Here is a 19,767-nt window from a genome sequence, read left to right on the forward strand (position 1 = left end):
ATGTTGTGAATGTGTATACATGGTTGCATAGCATACCACTAACACAAATCAGCTGTTGGTCGATGTACTTTCATTCCGTACGAAAACGTCGCAAGAATGTGTTTTATCACTTGTATAAACATCAATTCCAATCGATAAGTGCCGCAGATTACCAGCACCAGCAGCGCAAATGTGAAATTCCATCAAATTCGGGCCGCCACGGCGTATTTACGCAGTGATAACCTATGAATCACTATCTCAATAAACTAATCAGTGTTTTATCATCAAATAACAACAAATATAATGCGTTACAATTGATAAACAAGTACAACTAGCATAGACAGTGTAAAATCACATCAATGCACACACAAGTATGCATTAACAACGCAGCAGAAACAAAAGAAACGATGTTTCAGTAAGTTTTAACCTCAAAAACATAAAAATCTTTAAATTTTGTGATTTATTTATTAATATTTAACAATTTTAGGTGAAAAAGAGTGAATTGAAGGTCACAATGGACAACACAACCATGGCAGGGTTAAATATCCCTGAACCCTGGTCAGGGAACACCACAACCAATGAAATACTCAATGATTTAATGGACAGCAACTTTTTAAAATTGCTTGGAAGTCTATTATTTGCTTTCGCATGGGTGATTTACATCACCTACTACAACAGCCGCATCGTTGGTTGCATCATAACCAAAATAATTAATAGATTTCTTAAGGGGAAAGCCTACTTTCAAATTGGTAAGAAAAAACACAAATTTTTATATTTCCAGGTTATACTTCCCACATAACATTAAAACTAACCTTAAAATCTGCCCTAGGTTCATTCACACTCAACGCTTTATCCGGAAAAATCATGTTTCGTGATCTAGTCTACATCAGTCATGATTTCACCGTGCGTATCCAAGATGGCTACCTGATCTTCCGATGGTGGCGCGCATACGTACCGAAAGATGTCTCTGAAGACCTGTCACATTCCGACACGCGTCTCTCGGTCGTCCTCAATGGATTCGAACTGCATGTGTATAATCGCTCGGATCTCTACGCGCAAATAGAAAAAATCTTCGGATTGGATCCAGGTATTTATCCGGATAACAATAATGATGAAAAAACGATGAATATCGAGAATATGGAGCGGAATGTCGAAGTGGAATTGGATCACGCGGTGCAAACGGATAAAAAGAAGAGTAAGCAGCGACCGGAAGCCGCCATGGCGCGAACATGGCGTGATTTGATTCCGGTCATCAAGATGGATATAAGTTCGTGTCGATTGGTCTTCGGAAATCGCTTAGTTCCGAATACTTTGAGTATAACTATCGAGGAGAGTCATTTTGTGTATTCTACAAGGCCAGCCGTGAATACTCTGGATAGATTCATGCATTTTACGAAGTGTAAAGCGGAGAATGCTAGGGTTATGTTAGCGCCAAGCCCGAAATACACTGGTATGTTGGATGAACCGCCGAGATTCATGGGTGAAGGCTTCGTGTTGATGTCCACGAATGATCTGGAGCTGTATTTCTACATGGATGAACCTGGTAAGTCATAAAAACTAAAAAATTACTTAAATTAATTTAAAATGTAAAAATTTAGGTTTAGTTCCTGAAGTTCCCGTAACTGTCACACTCCCCAATGGCGACGTAGTCGAATCCAACCCACCACAATGGGGTGTGGATATAAAGTGTGGCAAAGGCACGGATTTCTCCTACGGCCCATGGGCGGATCGCCAACGTGAGCATTTGTTTAAATTCTTCTATCCGCAAGATTATCAAGTCATGCAGGTGACTGAAGCGCCGCGCCCCGGCGAAAAGCGGCAGATGCAGAGTTTTGACATTCGGCTGTCAATGCAGTACGTCGCCACCATTGACATTTTGTTCTCGAAGAACAAAGAAACCAACGCGGTGCATGTCACAGTCGGCGCTGGTAGTTATCTAGAGATAACCATACCGTGGGTGACGCTGCAAGATGGCTACACAACGAAAATCAACGGTCAGTTGTTGCATCTCGAAGGTACGACTAGTTTACAGTATAGAGATTTGGTTATGAGTGAAACATTGGAGTTTGCTGTGGCTTGTCATTATCCACGCGTGTGGAACGATCATCAACTATGGGAGCTTAACTTGACAGGGTGTAAAGCGACGGTGGCGCTGTTGTTCACGCACAAGTGGTTTTTTCAAGGTTGGTAACACTTTTCTCACTAAAACTATTACTAACTATTTTAAGCTAAATATTTGCTTTTTATTGTTTTATAGACTTTATTAATGACTGGTCATCGAAAGCAAGACCCGATATTCTTCATTTCGTGCCGTATACATGGCGTTTCGGGCTGACACTCAAACATTGTGAGATTATGACGTTGATCAATCAGTACAACTGGGTGGATTGCAGCAGTGTGGGGCAGAAACAACGCTTGGAGAATACACAGATAGCGCTGTGCGCGCATTTCATGCATCTGAGCTTCGATCTGCCTTTTGATGACTTCCTGCCGGATATCGTCACGCTTAACTTTAGTATCCAGGGTGAGAGCATTGATTTATCACTGTTTATTCCGGAGTATCATACTTCGAGGAATATTATCTCGGCGTTGGAGACGCATGCGAAGATACGGAATAAAGATGGCAGCACCGAGAAGAAAACTGAAGCTATTCCAAAATGGCGGAATGTTTGTCAAACAAGGTAAAAACACATTAAAAATCTTGAATAACACGTTTATTAAATGTTTTGGTTTAAAATTAGTGCTGGATGGGTTGATTTCTGGTGGATACCCATAGGTGCCATTAATATAAGCTATGCTTATCATCCTTGCCCACCTGTAGGCCCCGCCCCACAAGCAGATATCAGCACACCTGTCAAAGAAGAGATTTTGTTATCGCCGATAAGATTTCCACATCAACGCAAACGCAAACAACGATCACCTGTACGTATATAACCTCAAAATTAAAAAAAATAATCAAATTTAACCTCAATTTTTATCTATTTAGGAAGGCGTGCAGCGTTTTGATCCCACCACACTCAAAGCCGACACTGTTTCGGTGGAATTAGAAGTCGGGCCTTCTGTGCTCCTTATTTATGGCACAGCACTACGCAACTTCTTGAATTTCAAGGAGAATATCTTCGGTGAAGACCAGCAATTCACCGATTTGCAAACAGCGTCGCATGAGCAGAGCACTGTGAGTGCAGCGAGTGATAATGCGACGTTTGTTCCGTTGGAGCAACGTGAAGATTTTGATCATAGGACGTATCGCCCTCTGGAGGTAGATTTGAATATTATCATGCATGATATACAGGGACATCTGTTGAAGAACTGCACGGAGAAGGATCCCGCGTGTCCGGTGATACTCGTTGAGAGATTTGGGTTCGAGATGAAGAAGCGGTATGATCAGACTGAACTGCAGTTGTTGTTGAGTCCGGCGATTTTGTTGGTTAATGATACCGTGGGCAGGGCTTCGAAGGATAGGCATTTGAGGCAGGGAAGGTTGACTTTGTCATCGCTACAGGTCAGTGTTAATTATTTTAAATATTTAAAAAAGTAGTTTAGGTATTTGTTTCTTTTAATGAAAAAGTTAGCGCCATCTAGAGTCGAATTAGTGAACTATTTCATACTTTTGCTTCGTTTTTTCTAATTTTTGGTTAGAATATTGATATTTTTGAAATAAAAAGTATCTTATGTTTTTGTAATATCCTTGAGGATATTTATCCAAAATTTCATAAAAATCGGTTGAGTAGTTTCCGCGTGAAAGCGTAACAAACATACAAACAACAAAAAACGCACTTTTACATGTGTAATCATAATAAAAATGAGTATATAATTATTTATTCTAATTTACAATAATAATTTAATTTTAAAAGTAAATAATTATATACTGAGTGATTTCATAAACTCTAAAAATTAAAAAAAATAATTTTTAATTTATAGATTCGTGGACATGCGATGTTCTCCGACATAGGCCGATCTCTAGATCAAGACACAATCGAACACGCCTGGCTGGTTGGAAATCCAATTGGGAAAACTAAGCGGGAAATTAACAACGCCCCAGTTGTATTCCCTCCTCGCATGTCTGGAAACCCTCTTCCTGTTGATTTGTGACGCTGAGAATGAATTGAATTCGCCGCCGGAGGATGCGCTGCTCTCGGAGCCGCAGATTCAGACGAATACGTCGACGCCGTTCACTCTGCCCATGGCGTTCCAGCAGATTATCCTGCAGGCGAAGAGTAGTAATACTAGTAGTACTATTAGTAAGGCTACTGGCAGTAAGGAGAAAGAAAAGGAGAAGGAGAAGAAGAAGGAGGAGAAGGAGCGCAAGGAAAAGAAGGGTTTGACGGAGAACAATCCGATTGAGGAGATCAACGAGCGGTCGCATCAGTTGAAGTATAAGTTTACCAGGGTGGCGATCGATGCAATTGATTTCTGGTTGGTGGAGAGTGGGGCGGCGCTGCAATTATGGGTGAGTGATAATTTTAATTGTTTTGGTGAATTCTTAACAGTTTTGGGTGAAATATTTACGAATTTGTTGGGGTTTTGTGTATTTTTCGGTATTGCGAGTTACTACGGACGTTTATTTAGTTTAATTTGGACTAAAATCAGTTTAAATGTCATAATTCGGGTGGTTTTAAGTATAAAATGCAATATGGCGTCATTTTGCATATGTAAGTAAAACGGTAGGTGCCTTTAATTGCGATTCCCTTCGGTGCATGTAGTTTACCGACATTTGTAAGGCAAATCGTGTTTCCTAGCGACCTCTTGCGGAAAAGTATCACATATTGGTCAAATGGCTGGCATGCACTTATATATTCAGGTTTAAGCTTAAATTTGCTTTGAATCAACTTTTAAATTGAAACTTTATAATTTGTGGTGGTTAGGTAGAGTACCTTGTTTGGTATTATTTGTGGGGCGGTCGGGGGTTGGGGTGGTCGGGGGTTGGGGGTGGTGGTTAGGTAGGCTACCTTGTTTGGTTTTATTTGTGGGGCGGTCGGGGTAGTGGTGAGGGGGTGGTCGGGGAGTTGGGGGTGGTGGTAAGGTAAGCTACCTTGGTTGGTATTATTTGTGGGGCGGTCGGGGGTTGGGGGTGGTGGTTAGGTAGGCTACCTTGTTTGGTATTATTTGTGGGGGTTGGGGTGGTCGGGGTGGTGGTTAGGTAGGCTCCCTTGTTTGGCATTATTTGTGGGGTGGTTGGGGGTTGGGGAGGAGGTGGTTGGCGGTTGGGGTTGGGGTGGTGGTTAGGTAGGCTACCTTGTTTGGTATTATTTGAGGGGCGGTGGGGGTGATAGAAGGGGCCGGCTATATTTATTTTAAGTTATTATATATAACGCTTATTCTAACACAGATGGCGCTAGGATGTACTTCTTGTATTTTCTTATATTCTTAAAATGGCGGCCATGTTTGATGCAATTTTACTCCAACTATTTTATGAAAATAGTTAATCCACACATAAATAATAACAAAACGTACCAAACGGGTAAACCGCACTCGTCTACACAATATTAAACTAAATAAAAAGTAAAATGGCGTTATAGCAGCCAAAAATCGAAAAACGACCGACTTTTCAAAATTTTTACTTTTAAACTTGAATTCCTGTTTCAATCACTTAAAACACATTATTCTATAAAGATATCACCGATTCGATTGTCCACCTGCAATCTGCACGGTAAACAAGTCGGTTCAGGATTAACCTGCGTTATCTACGGTACCTCACTACGACAATGTGTCTGGCAGCCACAAAAATACAACCATTCAAAGTAAGTTACCAAAATTCAAAAACCAAAAAAACTAAACTAACAATATTTTAATTAAAAATAAAAAAATTAAAAAAAAGATCAAACAGCGACGATTTATGGCTGGAAGTCGGTTCCGTAGACTTCGCACCTCTGGTAATCGAAGCAGCAATGTGCTCGGACGACAAAGAAGACACCCATGCATTACAACAGAAATTCCTCAAAACCCACGACGAGAAACTCAAAAAACTCTGGTTCCTATGGCCGGAATTAAACAAATCCGCCGGGAATTGCGGATGTACAGGTGGTTGCCTATTCTTCGGCGACAACACCAACGGAAAACGCTTCTTTAAACCCAGTTATCGAGATCTAGACGAAGGAACAAACATCGCAGCTTTCCGCGTGAATGAACCAGGGGCAGACCCAGCGTATGGTCAAAGCATCCTCCATGAAGGCATGCTGATATTCAGAACAACGCCATACATCGTAAACGAAATCAGTTTACAAGATACAGAAAAAAGTGCGAGATTATTTCTAATGGGAAATAATATCAATAGTAATGGGAATAATTCAGTCGATAGAAGAAAACTGACTGATAAAGATAGAGATAATAATAAAGATAAAGACCAAGAGAAGTTTAATACACTTCCAAGCACAACCGATCGAAAATCCGTGGATGGAAGCAGTGCAAGTCCTCAGAGTCTAACAGAAAGAAAAAACAGTCGGAGATATTCAAGTACTTCGATTAGAAGTCGTGAGAAAAGACGTGCCATATGCACGTTTGGTTGACCCTAAACTAGATAGTGATTCAAAGTTGCATAAATCAACAGATAAGAGTAAATTACTCGTTGGGTCTGAGAATCCTGATGAGCCAGGACCAAAAAACTCAGCTTCTGATTCTAAACTTGCTGTTGATTATTTTTCACCGGCTATAACACAAAAAACAAATGAAAACATAAACATAAACACAAACATAAATCGTGTTGATTCATCAGACTCACAACATTCATTAGGAAGAATACTCTCTGATGAACAACTGCAAAAGCAGCTGAAGTCCAACGGACGATTTCAATGTCTTCGGAGAATCATTCCGAAGCTTTCTTCTCTGCAGATGAAGATATGAACATCAACTCGAGGAGTTCCAGTCTGCGTAATTCTGTACTCTCATCGAATGGTACTCTTACACGTCAAGAGAGTTCCGAGTCTAAAAACAAAAGATTCTCGAGTGAGCAGAGTATAAATGGACATCATAACCTTAATTTAACCACTGGTGCAGCACAGGTTAATAATGGTGGTACTATGCAGAGTGCGCATGCGTCAGTTGCGATACACACACGATCCTCGCCTTCGGGTATAGTCGCGCCGTCATCCGTGCAGTGCACACGCAAACTGTCAACGCATCGCAGTGATCATGAGATACATACACCGGAGCATAGAAGTTTGCCTATACAAGGTTTGGTCACACCGCAGCGCCAACCCGGGAGTTTGCGGCATCCGTCACCGCGGTTGGTAGTGAAGGAATCTACACCGACGAATTTCGAAGAGGTCGAAGGGTTGCATGATGAACATTCATCGGATGGGTATAGTTCAACGTCGTATGTCAGCGCTGTGGGCAGTCAAGAGGATTTCACGCTTGTTGATCTACACATGCAGGTGAATCGGTTGATATTGGACTCGCCGATGTTGATGTATTCGTATGTTACGCATCTTAATCAGGTAAGGTTATGTTTTTGAAGAAAAATAAATTTTAAGGTTATATTTGTGTGTTTTGACAGTTGCGGTGTTTGAATTGGCCCTCTACAACGGCGGAGAATACAGATTCCTTTACCGTGCCGCTGTTTCAAAAGAACGAGGAGGATAAACTGGTTTATGTCGGTGGTAGATTCGTGCCATTCATGGATTCTGTATCGGAAGGTGTAACTTCGCTGAAAATGATTACAAGAAGTGAGAATCCTTCGGCGCGGACACCGACAGGCACTGTTTTCAACTGGGATTATGAAGAGTATGATCCGAATACAGGTTAGGTTATATTTTTTATTAGCAGAACATAAATTTATTATTTATGTAATCATTTAGATTCTATTCATGAAGAAGAACTTCTAAGTTCACAAAATGACGCCGGCGGTCGAACTTCCTTGATTGTCAAACTCAAAGGTGACCTTGACATAATGGTAACACCTCTGTTATTAGAATCTCTTCAGAGATTCGTCGATGCGCTTACCCCCACCGTGTCTAATCTACATCCACTCACTGTAGTCAACCATTTACACGCGTGTTGTATCGGGCAGGTAGAAGCGGCGAATGTGTTAAAAACAACCGAAAACATCTCAATGCTTACGAATCCCTCCGAGGGTGATGATAGTAAAGTATTAGAAAACGGTTGTTATGAAAAACAATCAAAAACAACTTCAGGCTGCGATTATTCTGCCGAAGATTAACATAACCATGCTGCAGGTTTCTATAGTCGAGGAGATTATTTCATTCTCTGCGCTGGATAATATGAAAGACTTAACCTGTGTGAGTACATTTTCGGTTTGTTTTGAAAACATTGCCACGCGGTTCCATCTTGATAGTCAAGCGAGAGAAGTCCTGCAGAAATTTTATAGACCTTCGGTTGTTTCTAATGACGGTAAGAAAGGCAAGCGGCCATTTTTATCGCTGCATACCAATACGAACGCCGATATCATCCGACGCGAGCCGGTGTTCATCGAGAGTTGTGAGAAACAACAGAAACAGTTGGTAGTTAGTCTTACCATAGGTAAAACGCATGCGCAGTTACGTAGATTACGCAATGAGTCGTCCATTTTGGATGATGCTGTCATAACAGCCATTCCACCTCATTGTTCGAAAGTATTGTTTACTAGTAGTAAGTTTAAACCGAGACATCGTGGTGTTGATTATTATCTACAAGAGGTGGAGCCACCGCCTAATATTAATACATCTCCAAGGGATAGAGATAAAGATGGTGATGATGATGAAGATAAACTCGGGTTTATCATGTTTGAATGTGGATTGGAGGGTATTTCGTTGAAGTTGGTTAAGAAAAGTTGTGAGGAGCCGAATAAAGAAGAGGAATGTGAGGTGGAGGCTACACCCAAGTTGGGTGCGGTACATACACATACACATACACAATCTGTGAGTGGAAATGTAGGTGGCGCTGCAAGAGATCAGGAAACCGGTGAAGTTAAACCTGGAACCAGCACAGCGCAAACGCAAAGTATGCAAGGTATGCAGTTGTTACCCACAGCGGGGGCGGCGAATAAAGATGGTAGTAATGTCACCAGCTGTGTGATTGAGTTGAAAGTTGTGTGGTTTAACTTTGCTGCGCCGCCAAAGACGCCGATAACAAGGAAAATTGACTATACAAGGTTAGTTAGCTAATAAAACATGTTTTTTATTACAGGAATCTGTAATTTTTTATTGTTTAGATTGGATTGGAATTTGTTATCCACCGCTTCACCTGCGATTAATGCCTGGATGAATCCTAGTAATCGACTGGCGATTAGGGTTGTGCATATGGTGAGGGCCATGTATCGTCGGAGTACTGCTACGATTGCTTGTCTCATGACGGAAGCGTTGGAAATGCCGAGTTTACACGTTGCGAATAAGGTTAGGAATTTTTTTAAAATTTAAAATATGGATGTGAGGTGTTTATTTTTGTTATTATTTAGAGTCGATATGGAAAATTGACTCCTTTGTCAAAGACACTTCATGAGGATCCCAGTTGTAGACTTTGTACGATTCTACAAAAGTATTACCTTCAAGCGGAGGCAGGGGTCGTTGAAGGTAATCTACGAGAATCTGACCTTCCACAGTTATTCACCCTTAGACAGGTTAGTAAATTTTTAATTGTAAAAGCTTATACTATACTTTAGCGCCATCTAGAGTGTGAATTATTGCAACTATGCACTATGATTGCATCTAGAGTTGAATTATTCAACTATAAGTATGATTGCATCTCTAAACCAACTTTCATCCCTTATTTAATCAACTTAAAGATATAATTCTCAAACAAAAAATATCTTATATTCTCCGCAATATCCCTGAGAATATATATACAAAATTTCATGACGATCCATTCAGTGGTTTCCGAGATAAAACGCAACAAACAAACTTTTTTATTATTTAGGGTGTGATTGCATTAAGTCGTCAATGGAAATCCCAACTCCACACACCTCTGATGAACCAACACGACACCAAGATGCGCGTGAAACCCCTCAACGTAATGATGCAGATGCCCACCGTGGAGGAGGTAAGCCGCGCCTTTGCGCAAGCCCCGCCCACGACAACCCCAAAGGCGTCGCCGCGTTCCGAGCAGCGTAAGCCCAAGATTTTGAACTGTGCGGCGCTTGTCTCTCTTTTTTCTCTATTTTCTTATCTTATCTTCATATGTCACTATACACGCCACATGTGTGACTAACCTCCCAACTGTTATACCACCAATCATTAACTAACCTCACTTTTTATTCTCTTGTGTGTGTGTGTTTTTCGGATGGATACTAGGTGTATCTGACGGACGGCGAAGGCAGCGGTAATGAAGATCACGACATCACCGACGAGCATGCGCAGCTGTTGTACAATGGCATCAGCCTCAAACCCGTGAAGAATACGATGGGTACGTAACCTCACACATGTTATACAGACAATCTCTTACACGTTTCATGTCATTTGTTGATTTTTATATTTTTATTTTTTGTCGTGCGGTGATAAAACCTGTTATAAAACGAGGTGGAGTCTTTGGTGACGCCATATTTGTGCTTGTATTGCTTTGAGATTAATTATTTATTCAAAATTTATATTGATAAAGATAAAAATAATTATTTTGTGGAGTAGGTAAAGAATTTTCACCGGTAGATGTCTCATCGCCGAAGATACAGCATCAACCGCCCGTGGATCCGACTTTGTCTCCGCCCACAATGCAAATGGCGTACTGTATGGAAAGTGTGGTGACGTCACCATCCCCACCAGGTACTTTTTTCTATTAACTTTATTTATCTAATAATAATATTAAAAATGTGTTGTATCTAACCTAACCTAAAATCCTTGCTTTGCTTGCTGTTATCTCAGCTGGTGGTGGTGGTGTGGGCGTGGCAACGAAACATAAACACCGGCGTAGTTTACATGCGACGCCCGCCGTTGTCGTCCCACCAAGCAGTCGCTCCAGTGTTGTGCTACCCTTGCTCAACGGCGCTAATCTTTTCATGCCTAAAAAACCACCCGAGGAGAATTACTGTAAGCGTGCTCATAACCTATAAATAAAAAAAACATAATCATTTTTTTTAAATATTTAGGTTATGGTACGCTGCGTGAGGATCGCACTGTGATTAATATGGGTTCTGATCCGAGTGTGGCGACACATTCATCGCCGGATTTGCCAACGAGTCCGATTTATCAGAAACACGAAAAGGATTCCGGTGAGGATTTGTATTCGTGGATGGCGCGACAGAATAACGACGGGTTTATTAAAAGTAAGTTCAATTTTTCATCAAATTTATTAAATATTGTTTATAATATAAAATTATTTTAGCTGGTGGTTTAGAGAGTAAAATTGATACGCTGCAGACGGAATCAACCGAAGAAGACCTCAAACCTAACCAAAGTTATCCTGTCAATTTGTATCCCATTCAGGATTCGATTCGCTTTGAAGATGCAAATATTATCTTTCAGCCTTTGCTGTCCAGTCTAGGGGTGATGCCGCAGCAGCTGAAAGTTGCCGCTATGGCTGAAGCAGGTAATAAATGTTTTATTTCTGTAAAAGTGAGGTTATATTTCATGTTGCGATTGTTTTTGATAGGGGCACAAACAGATGTGCCATCTTTGGACGCACTGGGCTCGAATTTATCGCTTGTGGGTAACATGGAGACAATGCGGATTGACATCGTGGTCTCCGAGCACGGTAAACCGGAAAAGAAGAAGGGAAAAACGAGGAGTAAACGTGTTTTCGTCGAGATAAACACTGGTAAGTTATATAAACATATTTAAAAATGTTTTTAATGTTTGTGTTGTTTAATATTTAGATGAATGTCCGGCGTTTGTCTGCGAGAAAATCTCAGTGGAGATCGAAATCGACCGGATGACGGACATGGCTGTCAACGACATGATAAAAACACGTAATGTGCTTTACATCTCAAGAGGACAACTTAAAAATCACACGAGTACAGTGATTAACTTTAATGTCGGTAAGTAAAAAATTGGGGGAAAGGAGAAAGTAGTGGGGGGAGGTTCTAGAACCCGTAGCAATATGCTACTAATGTTTTATTTGTGTTTAGGTGTGAGATTTATCTCTCAACGCGTGAATATGCCACTCTTGCGTCTTCTGCATCAAATCAGCAATATGTACCAGAATGTCAAGGACACTCAGAACGAGCTGCGCGAACAGCAACCCGTTGACATCCGCCGGCCGAAAACCAGCGCTAGTGATCATCTCGACATCAAAACCCATTTGAATTCAAGTAAGTGCTAAACATAATCTTAAATTATGCCCCGCCTACTTTTTTCATCCGAAGGGCGGAGCTAATATTTATATTCCTATATATTTTTATATATTATTCTTAATATTTCTCAATTTTTTCGATTTATTAGCATCAGACCTTCATGAACCTCTAGACTTCACAAAACCCCTGAGTCTAAAAATCTCCGATGGTTCCGACATCATCTCCCAGAAACCCATCATTTCCCCCTCGGCGAGTGTCCGCTCCCGCCCGCAGAGCTTCGCGCAGAAACTCCGCTCCACCGGTAAAAGCGTCAAAGGCTACATGAACCTCAGCGAAGGAGGCGGCACGCCTGTAACTCTCAGCAGCCCAAGCGGCTCCGCCATTGAAAACATCACCAATGTCACTCTATCGAGTGATAAGAGCGTCGGCAGGTGCTGGAAGACCATGTATCATGTCCTCGACCTCTACGCGAATATGCCCGACAACAAAACAATTAAACACAGGTAATATTCATTCATAAAACAAACAAAAAAAATAAAACTAAATAATAAAAATATTTTTATTAGATTCTCTGTTGGTGGTACGGACATCTCCGAGCATTACAAAGGCAACCGCAAGTATGACATCCTCAACGAGAGCAAAACCGACGGTGATTCATCCCGGGAAGGCACCAGCAGCATCCCGGCATCAACAGGTACAGCGGCTAATAACGAAAAAGAACGCTACACACCCCTCTTGGAACGCGGCGTATCCTCTGCGCGTGAGCACACAAAACTCGTCGTGTTCGGCGTGGCGCGTATCCATCGCACGAAACTTCTCGCCACACTCAGTGTACTCAAACTGGAAGCAGAGATTACTTCTCTGCATGCATCACTCACATGCCGGAAGAAATCCCAGCCGGTTTCGCTGGAATGTTCGTTAACAGGTCAAGTGGGACGTACGATGATCGTCCTCCTAGAGGGCGTTGCCCCAAATCAACAGACGGTCGTTAAAGTCACCGTTGGTAAATCACAAACGCTGTTTTCCAGCGTAAGTAAACGCGCAAAGGATAAAAACAACGGGTTATTAACAGTAGGTGCGGTTAATATTGACATACCGCAACATCCGGTCGCGTTGCATGGTATGGTCACCAGAGGGAGTAAGCAGTTGAGTTCAACTCTGCAAGAATTACGCGTTACGCGGACTTCTAGCCGTATGTCCCGTGGGCAACAGGCTGAGGAGGAACGCCCGGCGTCTCCGAAGAGTCATAGTCATAGTCACATGCAAGCCACGCCCATGCCTTCCGGTTTCTCGCGGTTTTCGGGTACTAATCAGGAGAAATCACTGCTGCAACCGCTCGTTATGCAGTTTTCGATTATCCTGCAGAGTTTGAGTGTAAATGCGGCGTTGTTGCCGAGTTTACAAGCGCAGTATAAGATGGATCACGTGACTAGCGCTGGTGTGACCGGAAGTAAGGCGAAATTCACCATTGATCTCCCGCAGCATTCGCTGAGTTTCACTACTAAGTTACAAGTAAGTGAAGCGAATTTACCATCAGAGGCTTCGATAGCCCTGCCGGCTGTGCATGTAAGCGCTGAGTACATACCGGAAGGTACGCCTACAGCGCCATTGCATGGATCCGCGCATGCGCATGGCTACGAAGGCGTGGTATTCATGCAAGGGGGATATTTGAACGCACACGCTGAGATTGGTGTGTTTGAACATTCACTCACCACGGATTTGTTGAATCATTTAGTGTTTGTTCAGAAAGTTTTCATGAAAGAGGTTAATGAGGTTGTGCAGAAGGTATATGGTGGGGAGAGACCAGTCGCCATCTGGGAGGATCACGAGGAGACAATGAGTGGTACATCGATTTTATTCTCGTTGGTTATACAGATGCAGCGTATACAATTGACGGCGACAACTGCGGGTAGCTCTGCAGTGAGGTTAGAAACAGGTGCGGTTGTGTTAGAACTCAGTAATCGTATACAAAACGCCAAGAATGCCACGAATAGGTTATTTGGTAAAGCGCAAGTGGATTTAAACTTATCCTTAGGACAATTGATAAGAAACGCGTTGTTTGAGGAGGCAGAAGCGGAATATCAACAGTTTGCGTTTTTCAATACACGAATAGGATGCAGGAATGCGTTTCAAGATGAAATGGTTGAAGGGGATGATAAGGAAGTTGTGTTAATTACACTAAAAAGACCTTTGATTTATATTCAGCCTGTGGCTGTTGATAAAGCCATATTGGTTTGGTTGAATTACAAGAATGCGTATGATTATTGGAACGAGAAGAGAGCTAACCTCAATAAGGAGGTCCTGACAGCTACTCAGCAGGTTTATGAAAAGTTACAGTTTAGTAACACTGCATCCATGAACCCCCCACACCTCTCCATGCTATTCCTACAACTTACCGTTGAAGATATGGGTATCTGCTTACCTTTGAACCCGTTACCTTTACCATGGCACCAGAGGCAAGCTGGGACTATTTATGAAGAATCCCGTGGGGCTGTTGTCATCACCCTGGAGAACACCTCAATCTCAGCTTGTAGTTCAGGGTCATTGGTGAGTAAGGGAAAGTTTTCCAATTTATGTCTCCGATTCGCGGATGATTTCGAAACATCTTTGGATGATTGGAAGCCGGATATGACCGATTCCACCATCATGAATTTATGTGTGGTATCCGATGGGACTTATGAGGTGTGCAGTAGGACCATTGCGGCGAAACAGAATGAAAACGCTAAGTGGTTCTTGAGTGTCCAGTGGAAAATGGAGGGGGTAGATATCCATCTGGATACTAATGTGGGTAAACAATTGAGTTCCCTGGGGCATACTTTGACTATGCTGACTGGGTCTGAGGATACTCCACTGAATGTGGATTATGATAGTGATGATGACAACAATCCGGTTGATGGTACCCGCGCATCCCAAGAGTCCATCCTACCTGCGATTTTGTTTGATGCTTCGTTGGATAATAAAGAAAGGTCTAGGTTACTGGAGAAGGAGATGAATGAACAGGCGAAGATTATAAATGACCTGAGGTCTTTGGGTGCGTCACATGGTACCATCGAGTTGGAGCTGAAGAAGTTTCATAAACTCGAAGCGATGGTTTACAAAGATTTCCGCATGGATATCATCCAACGTCTGAGGAGACAAAGTCTAAAGGCTGCGTCCAGACAGGGTAAACTCTTGGGAGGGAAGTCGAATAGGTCTAGGTCGTTTATTGCTCCGATGCCTGAGAATCAGGGATCACCGGAAGAACCTCAATCTCCTTCGGGGAGTTTTGATTCATCTCCGAGAAGTGGACCATCACGATCTGCTTCTTTGAGAGCCAGGGAGCATCATGTTACGTTTTCAGAAGACCGGCAGTGTTCCCTACAGAGTGCTTCATCGGATTTATCTCTACCAGACTGGACAGCTGAAGGTATCCATACGCATGATGAGGAAGAGGTCCAACTGAGACGTAAACCCAACTCGTATGAATTCTCGGAAGGTGCTGCACTCATGGATGAGTTGTTTACGAATAGTCCGTACGGCGGTGGGACATCTGGAGGTACCTCTGGGGTAGGCACAACCGCACAACAGAAACAACACGAACCCAATATTGACCTGGAGCTGGATGTGAAGGTGTTCATCAACAGCGGGAAGTGTGTTTTACACACCAAGGATTCAGCGAGGGATGAAGAGATCAAGTTGAGGACTATGAGGAAAGACCGCAGTTGTTCCGCGGGGTTGTTGGACTTTTCAGCTGCAAGTGGAGGATCACCTGACCCTACAAGGAGGAACAAGGATAAGTTCCTAAATCAATCCGGGGCTAGTAGATTAAGAAATACACCACATGCTACTCTTGTAGATTTAACCATATTTCATATTCCTGGTATGGATGTGAAGCTATTATACCAATCCAAAGTCGCCATATTGGATTCTGGACAGAATACTCCTCTAGAACCGGAAGTAACACCGAAAAACACTAAATATTCAGAAGAGATACGTATTGATCAAGCTTTCAAGCGACAGGAGAGCTTCCCGCAGACTGGTACATCAGGTGGTCATAGTCTAGATCTGGATCTACGAAATTCTTCATCGATGCATGGTATCTCCAACCCGAATTACACTCCGACTTCATCCCGAACCAGTCTGGACTTCCCCTATTCCAACCTGGAAGCGTATCTGGCGGATGTCACAAGGAGTGTGAACACACCAAGTTGTCACCAGAACAAAAAACTACAAAACGTAAAAAAGGCTTCACTCTTCGCCTGGATGACTCTTCAAAGTGTCCCTGAAGAAACCATAATAAGTCCGCATATTCTAGAATTCCTTGAACAAACTCTAGAACCTATTCCTGCTAAGACTAACTTCAACACCACAGCTAGTTCCATCCTAGCCGAAAATGAAGATGGTACCAATTATGGAAACTATGTGTATACTAGTTTTCCGGTCGATGTGATTGTCTACTTTCATATGCAACCCTCCACCTTCCGGTTTAGTTGTCTCCCTGTATCCCGCGTGGAATGTATGCTTCAATTGCCATCGCTGGATATAGTCTTCAGTTCAAAACGAGCGGAAGAGGAGTTGTTACAGTCGGAATTTGGTGCTGATGGTACACCCAACACAGCCGCCACAGCAGTTGGTGGATTAAGTGTAACCGGATGTCTGAGTGATTTCTCTGTTTATATATTTCATCCGTACGGTGGGAAGAAGTCAGCGTTGAAGGAAGCACAATGGTCACCACTTTCAGACTCCGAGCGGAAAGATTCGCTAAGTATTAATGTAGAGTTTGTAAAGTTTCACCTTTCGCGCAGTCGCATGCTGGACATGAAGCAGGAAGTCAAAGGAAAAGATAGGAATGTGATTCGGTTTAGTACAATCACAGATATTGGTTCGGCATCTTTAAATATGATATGAGAAGGTTGACAGAGATTCTGGCTTTCCCGAAAGCATGGTACAGGCGTAGTATTGTCCGCAGGATGTTCCTGGGGGATTTAAGCATGACTAATCAGTATCAGGATGAGGAAAACTTCAGTTCCGGACGGTCTCCGAATATTAATCGGGAGAATACCCGGCGTCCGGATAAATCACCGCTTTTATCCAAAGATAAACTGAAATTACCACTGGATGCAGATGGTGGTAATACTAAGCATAGATTTAAACATGGCGGACGTACGTTTAGTCAAGATTCACGCACGACGGAATCGCCATCACCTTCGGAGCATAAAAACCAAACCGCGTGGGAAACTCTGGTTTTATTTGCGATTAACTTTAAAAAGTTGAATGTGCATATGAATATGGGTAATGTCATGGGGAATGTGTCATGGCTGACGAAGGACTTCCGCAGTGAGGGGCGTTTGAGTATTGGATCAACGGGGCATAAGAATTTGTACATTGCGATTGGATTGGGTGGCAGTGGGTTGGATGCCAAGGGTGGTATTGTTGGTGGCAACATAGAAATCGCTAATATCGACACCTATAGTAAGTATAACTTTAAAATTATAACCTTCAATTTTATTTTTAAATTTTTTGTTTGTTTTTAGTTCATATTCGTGAGGAACCCAACCTTGAACCGGATCATACCGTCGGGTTAAAACTCCACGCGCTGGAACTACGCCTGGATTACATGGCGACATCAGTGTTGATGTGTCGCGTGTCCGATCTGAAAGTAAACCTGCGTGATGAATGGCGTCTGTCACGCACGCAGTCTTCTTTACCGACAAGGCGTCCCGCGTCCATTTTCATGCACGGCGATTTATCCTGGGATCAATTGCAGATTATGATGTCGAAATCTTCTACAGCGGATTTATTGAAAATGTTTAATAAATTAGAAGAGTTTTTTTCACAGCAGTTTAATAGCAGTAAGCGGGCGTTTAGCGGATTTAGTCGTGCGCCGAAGGTAACACCGCAGAAATCCAGAGAGACGCAACGCGAACAGCAAGCATGGACGAATCAGAGTAGTGATGCACGCCATCATAGGCATTGGCAGAGGGTGTTGGCGCATGTTTGCGGATTGCAATTGAGCACGATGCATTTTCCACTGCCGAATTTCGGTACAGTATTGGGTGGGACAATGGAATTGCATGGGAAGAATATTTCACTGGCGTGTTTCCATGGAATTAACTTCAAGTCGAAGAGTTGGGCGTTGTTTAGTTTAAGGGAGCCATGTATTACGTTTAATACCGAAGCGCAGGAAATTCCATCAAAGAACGGTAAGAAATTAAGAGTAAAATTATAAAATTTAATATTATGTTATAAATAATTATGTTTATAGATTGTAATATTTTGGATGTACACGTTGTGCAAACATTGGCATGTAGTCTTGGCTTGTCCACGTATAAAACACAACTTCCGTCAATGGCGGCCGTTTGTAAAATGTCCCGAAGTGTTCTCTTCCCGCCACAGTTCAAGACTCTACAAGAATGGTTTAATTATGCGTTTGCCAATAGTACTATCGATGGTAAAACATTAATTAATAATTTATTTATATGTATTCTTTAATTTTTTGTAATAATTTGTAGAAGTGGATCGTTTTCCTTCCCTGGAACGTGAAAAAGACAACTCAATGGAGCGTGGCAGTCGTGGCAGTGCTGCAAACAATCAAAAATGCAAGATCCCAACCACAATCGTGAAGTTATCTTTGCTTTACCCAGTTTACAGCTACATTTGAAGACGGAACACCTACAGACATCAACTACACCCGATGAAAACACCGACAAACCTATGGTTGAGTGTTCTTTCATTACAGAATTCGAAGATCATATCTTTGTCACTGTGGACGCGGAAGCTTTCTTTTTCTTGCATGATTTAGTCACGTCGTATGTCAAAGAAAAAGATAAACTGGTAAGAATTAAATTTTTATATTTAAATATTTAATTTTTTATATTTTTGTTTAATATTTTAGCTTGGCGCGTCCTCCTCAAGACTTTCTTCTGACTTACGCCCGGATACAGCTTCCTCATCAACATCCACATCATCCGCATCATCTTCATCTTCAGCTAGTAAACAAAAACAACAACTAGACGTAGACATATTCTCAAAGGACTGGCGCAATTACAATTGCAAGACATGGCATCTGGAGCCCACAGTGAGGTTGTTGAGCGTTGCTGGGAAATATATCGAACCCTATGGGATTGATTATATCCTGCAAAAGTTGGGATTCTCGCATGCGCGGACAACGATTCCAAAATGGATGCAGCGTGGGTTCATGGATCCATTGGACGCCATCTTGGCTGTGTTGACACTACACATGGTGCAGGTTGTGAAAGGTGACGGGAATAAAAACGAAAGTAAAGATAACAAGGATAAAGATAAGGTATGTAATTAATTATAACATAAAATATAAAAATAATAAAAAAATGTTTTTTTATATTTTATAATAGATTCTAGTCGAATTGTCGAAAACCAAACAATAATTCATGCAGAATACGTAAGTTAACCTATAATTATTTAATAATCTTTGATCAAAGCAAACAGAAATGCATTTACAGTTAAGATTCACTCTCTGCGCGTAGAAATTAATCGTAATTGATGTTAAACTGTTAAAATATTAGTACTAGATGTTAAAAATGACAAAAACGAGCGGGTACATGGATATTGAAACGAAACATGGACTGAATAGATGTAGCAGATATTAATTAATATATTCCAAGACACACTATGATGCT

General features: G+C 41.9%; 2 protein-coding genes across 2 annotated transcripts in view; one reads left to right on the forward strand and one right to left on the reverse strand.

The window, feature by feature from the left end:
- The first annotated feature begins 50 nt into the window (after positions 1–50).
- Positions 51–19,760, forward strand: tweek (transmembrane protein KIAA1109 homolog tweek). Its single transcript, XM_065316983.1, is given in 36 exon segments — positions 51–394; positions 467–728; positions 809–1,522; positions 1,578–2,162; positions 2,237–2,660; positions 2,721–2,901; positions 2,966–3,481; positions 3,901–3,975; positions 3,977–4,429; positions 5,593–5,720; positions 5,798–6,448; positions 6,450–6,735; positions 6,738–7,412; positions 7,472–7,715; positions 7,773–8,097; positions 8,099–9,064; positions 9,125–9,305; positions 9,368–9,529; positions 9,826–9,948; positions 10,200–10,311; positions 10,530–10,664; positions 10,764–10,928; positions 10,988–11,164; positions 11,224–11,427; positions 11,491–11,655; positions 11,714–11,875; positions 11,966–12,148; positions 12,279–12,633; positions 12,697–16,997; positions 17,000–17,581; positions 17,644–18,312; positions 18,375–18,560; positions 18,622–18,695; positions 18,698–18,943; positions 19,005–19,415; positions 19,483–19,760. Coding segments are annotated over 35 exon segments (15,084 nt in total). The 5' UTR covers positions 51–394; positions 467–493; the 3' UTR covers positions 19,516–19,760.
- The window catches only part of Snr1 (SWI/SNF related, matrix associated, actin dependent regulator of chromatin, subfamily b, member 1), a 42,881-nt gene continuing 36,934 nt past the window's right edge, over positions 13,821–19,767 (reverse strand). Inside the window, exon 8 of the mRNA XM_065316994.1 lies at positions 13,821–13,830. The gene's annotated coding sequence lies outside the window, so the exon portion shown is untranslated. The remainder of the gene's footprint in view (positions 13,831–19,767) is intronic.

Source organism: Atheta coriaria, unplaced genomic scaffold (genome assembly GCF_025399875.1).
Source record: "Atheta coriaria isolate IRGN ID8LTWV9N9 unplaced genomic scaffold, Caltech_Dcor_3.1 hic_scaffold_2_pilon, whole genome shotgun sequence".
Classification (NCBI taxonomy): domain Eukaryota; kingdom Metazoa; phylum Arthropoda; class Insecta; order Coleoptera; family Staphylinidae; genus Dalotia; species Dalotia coriaria.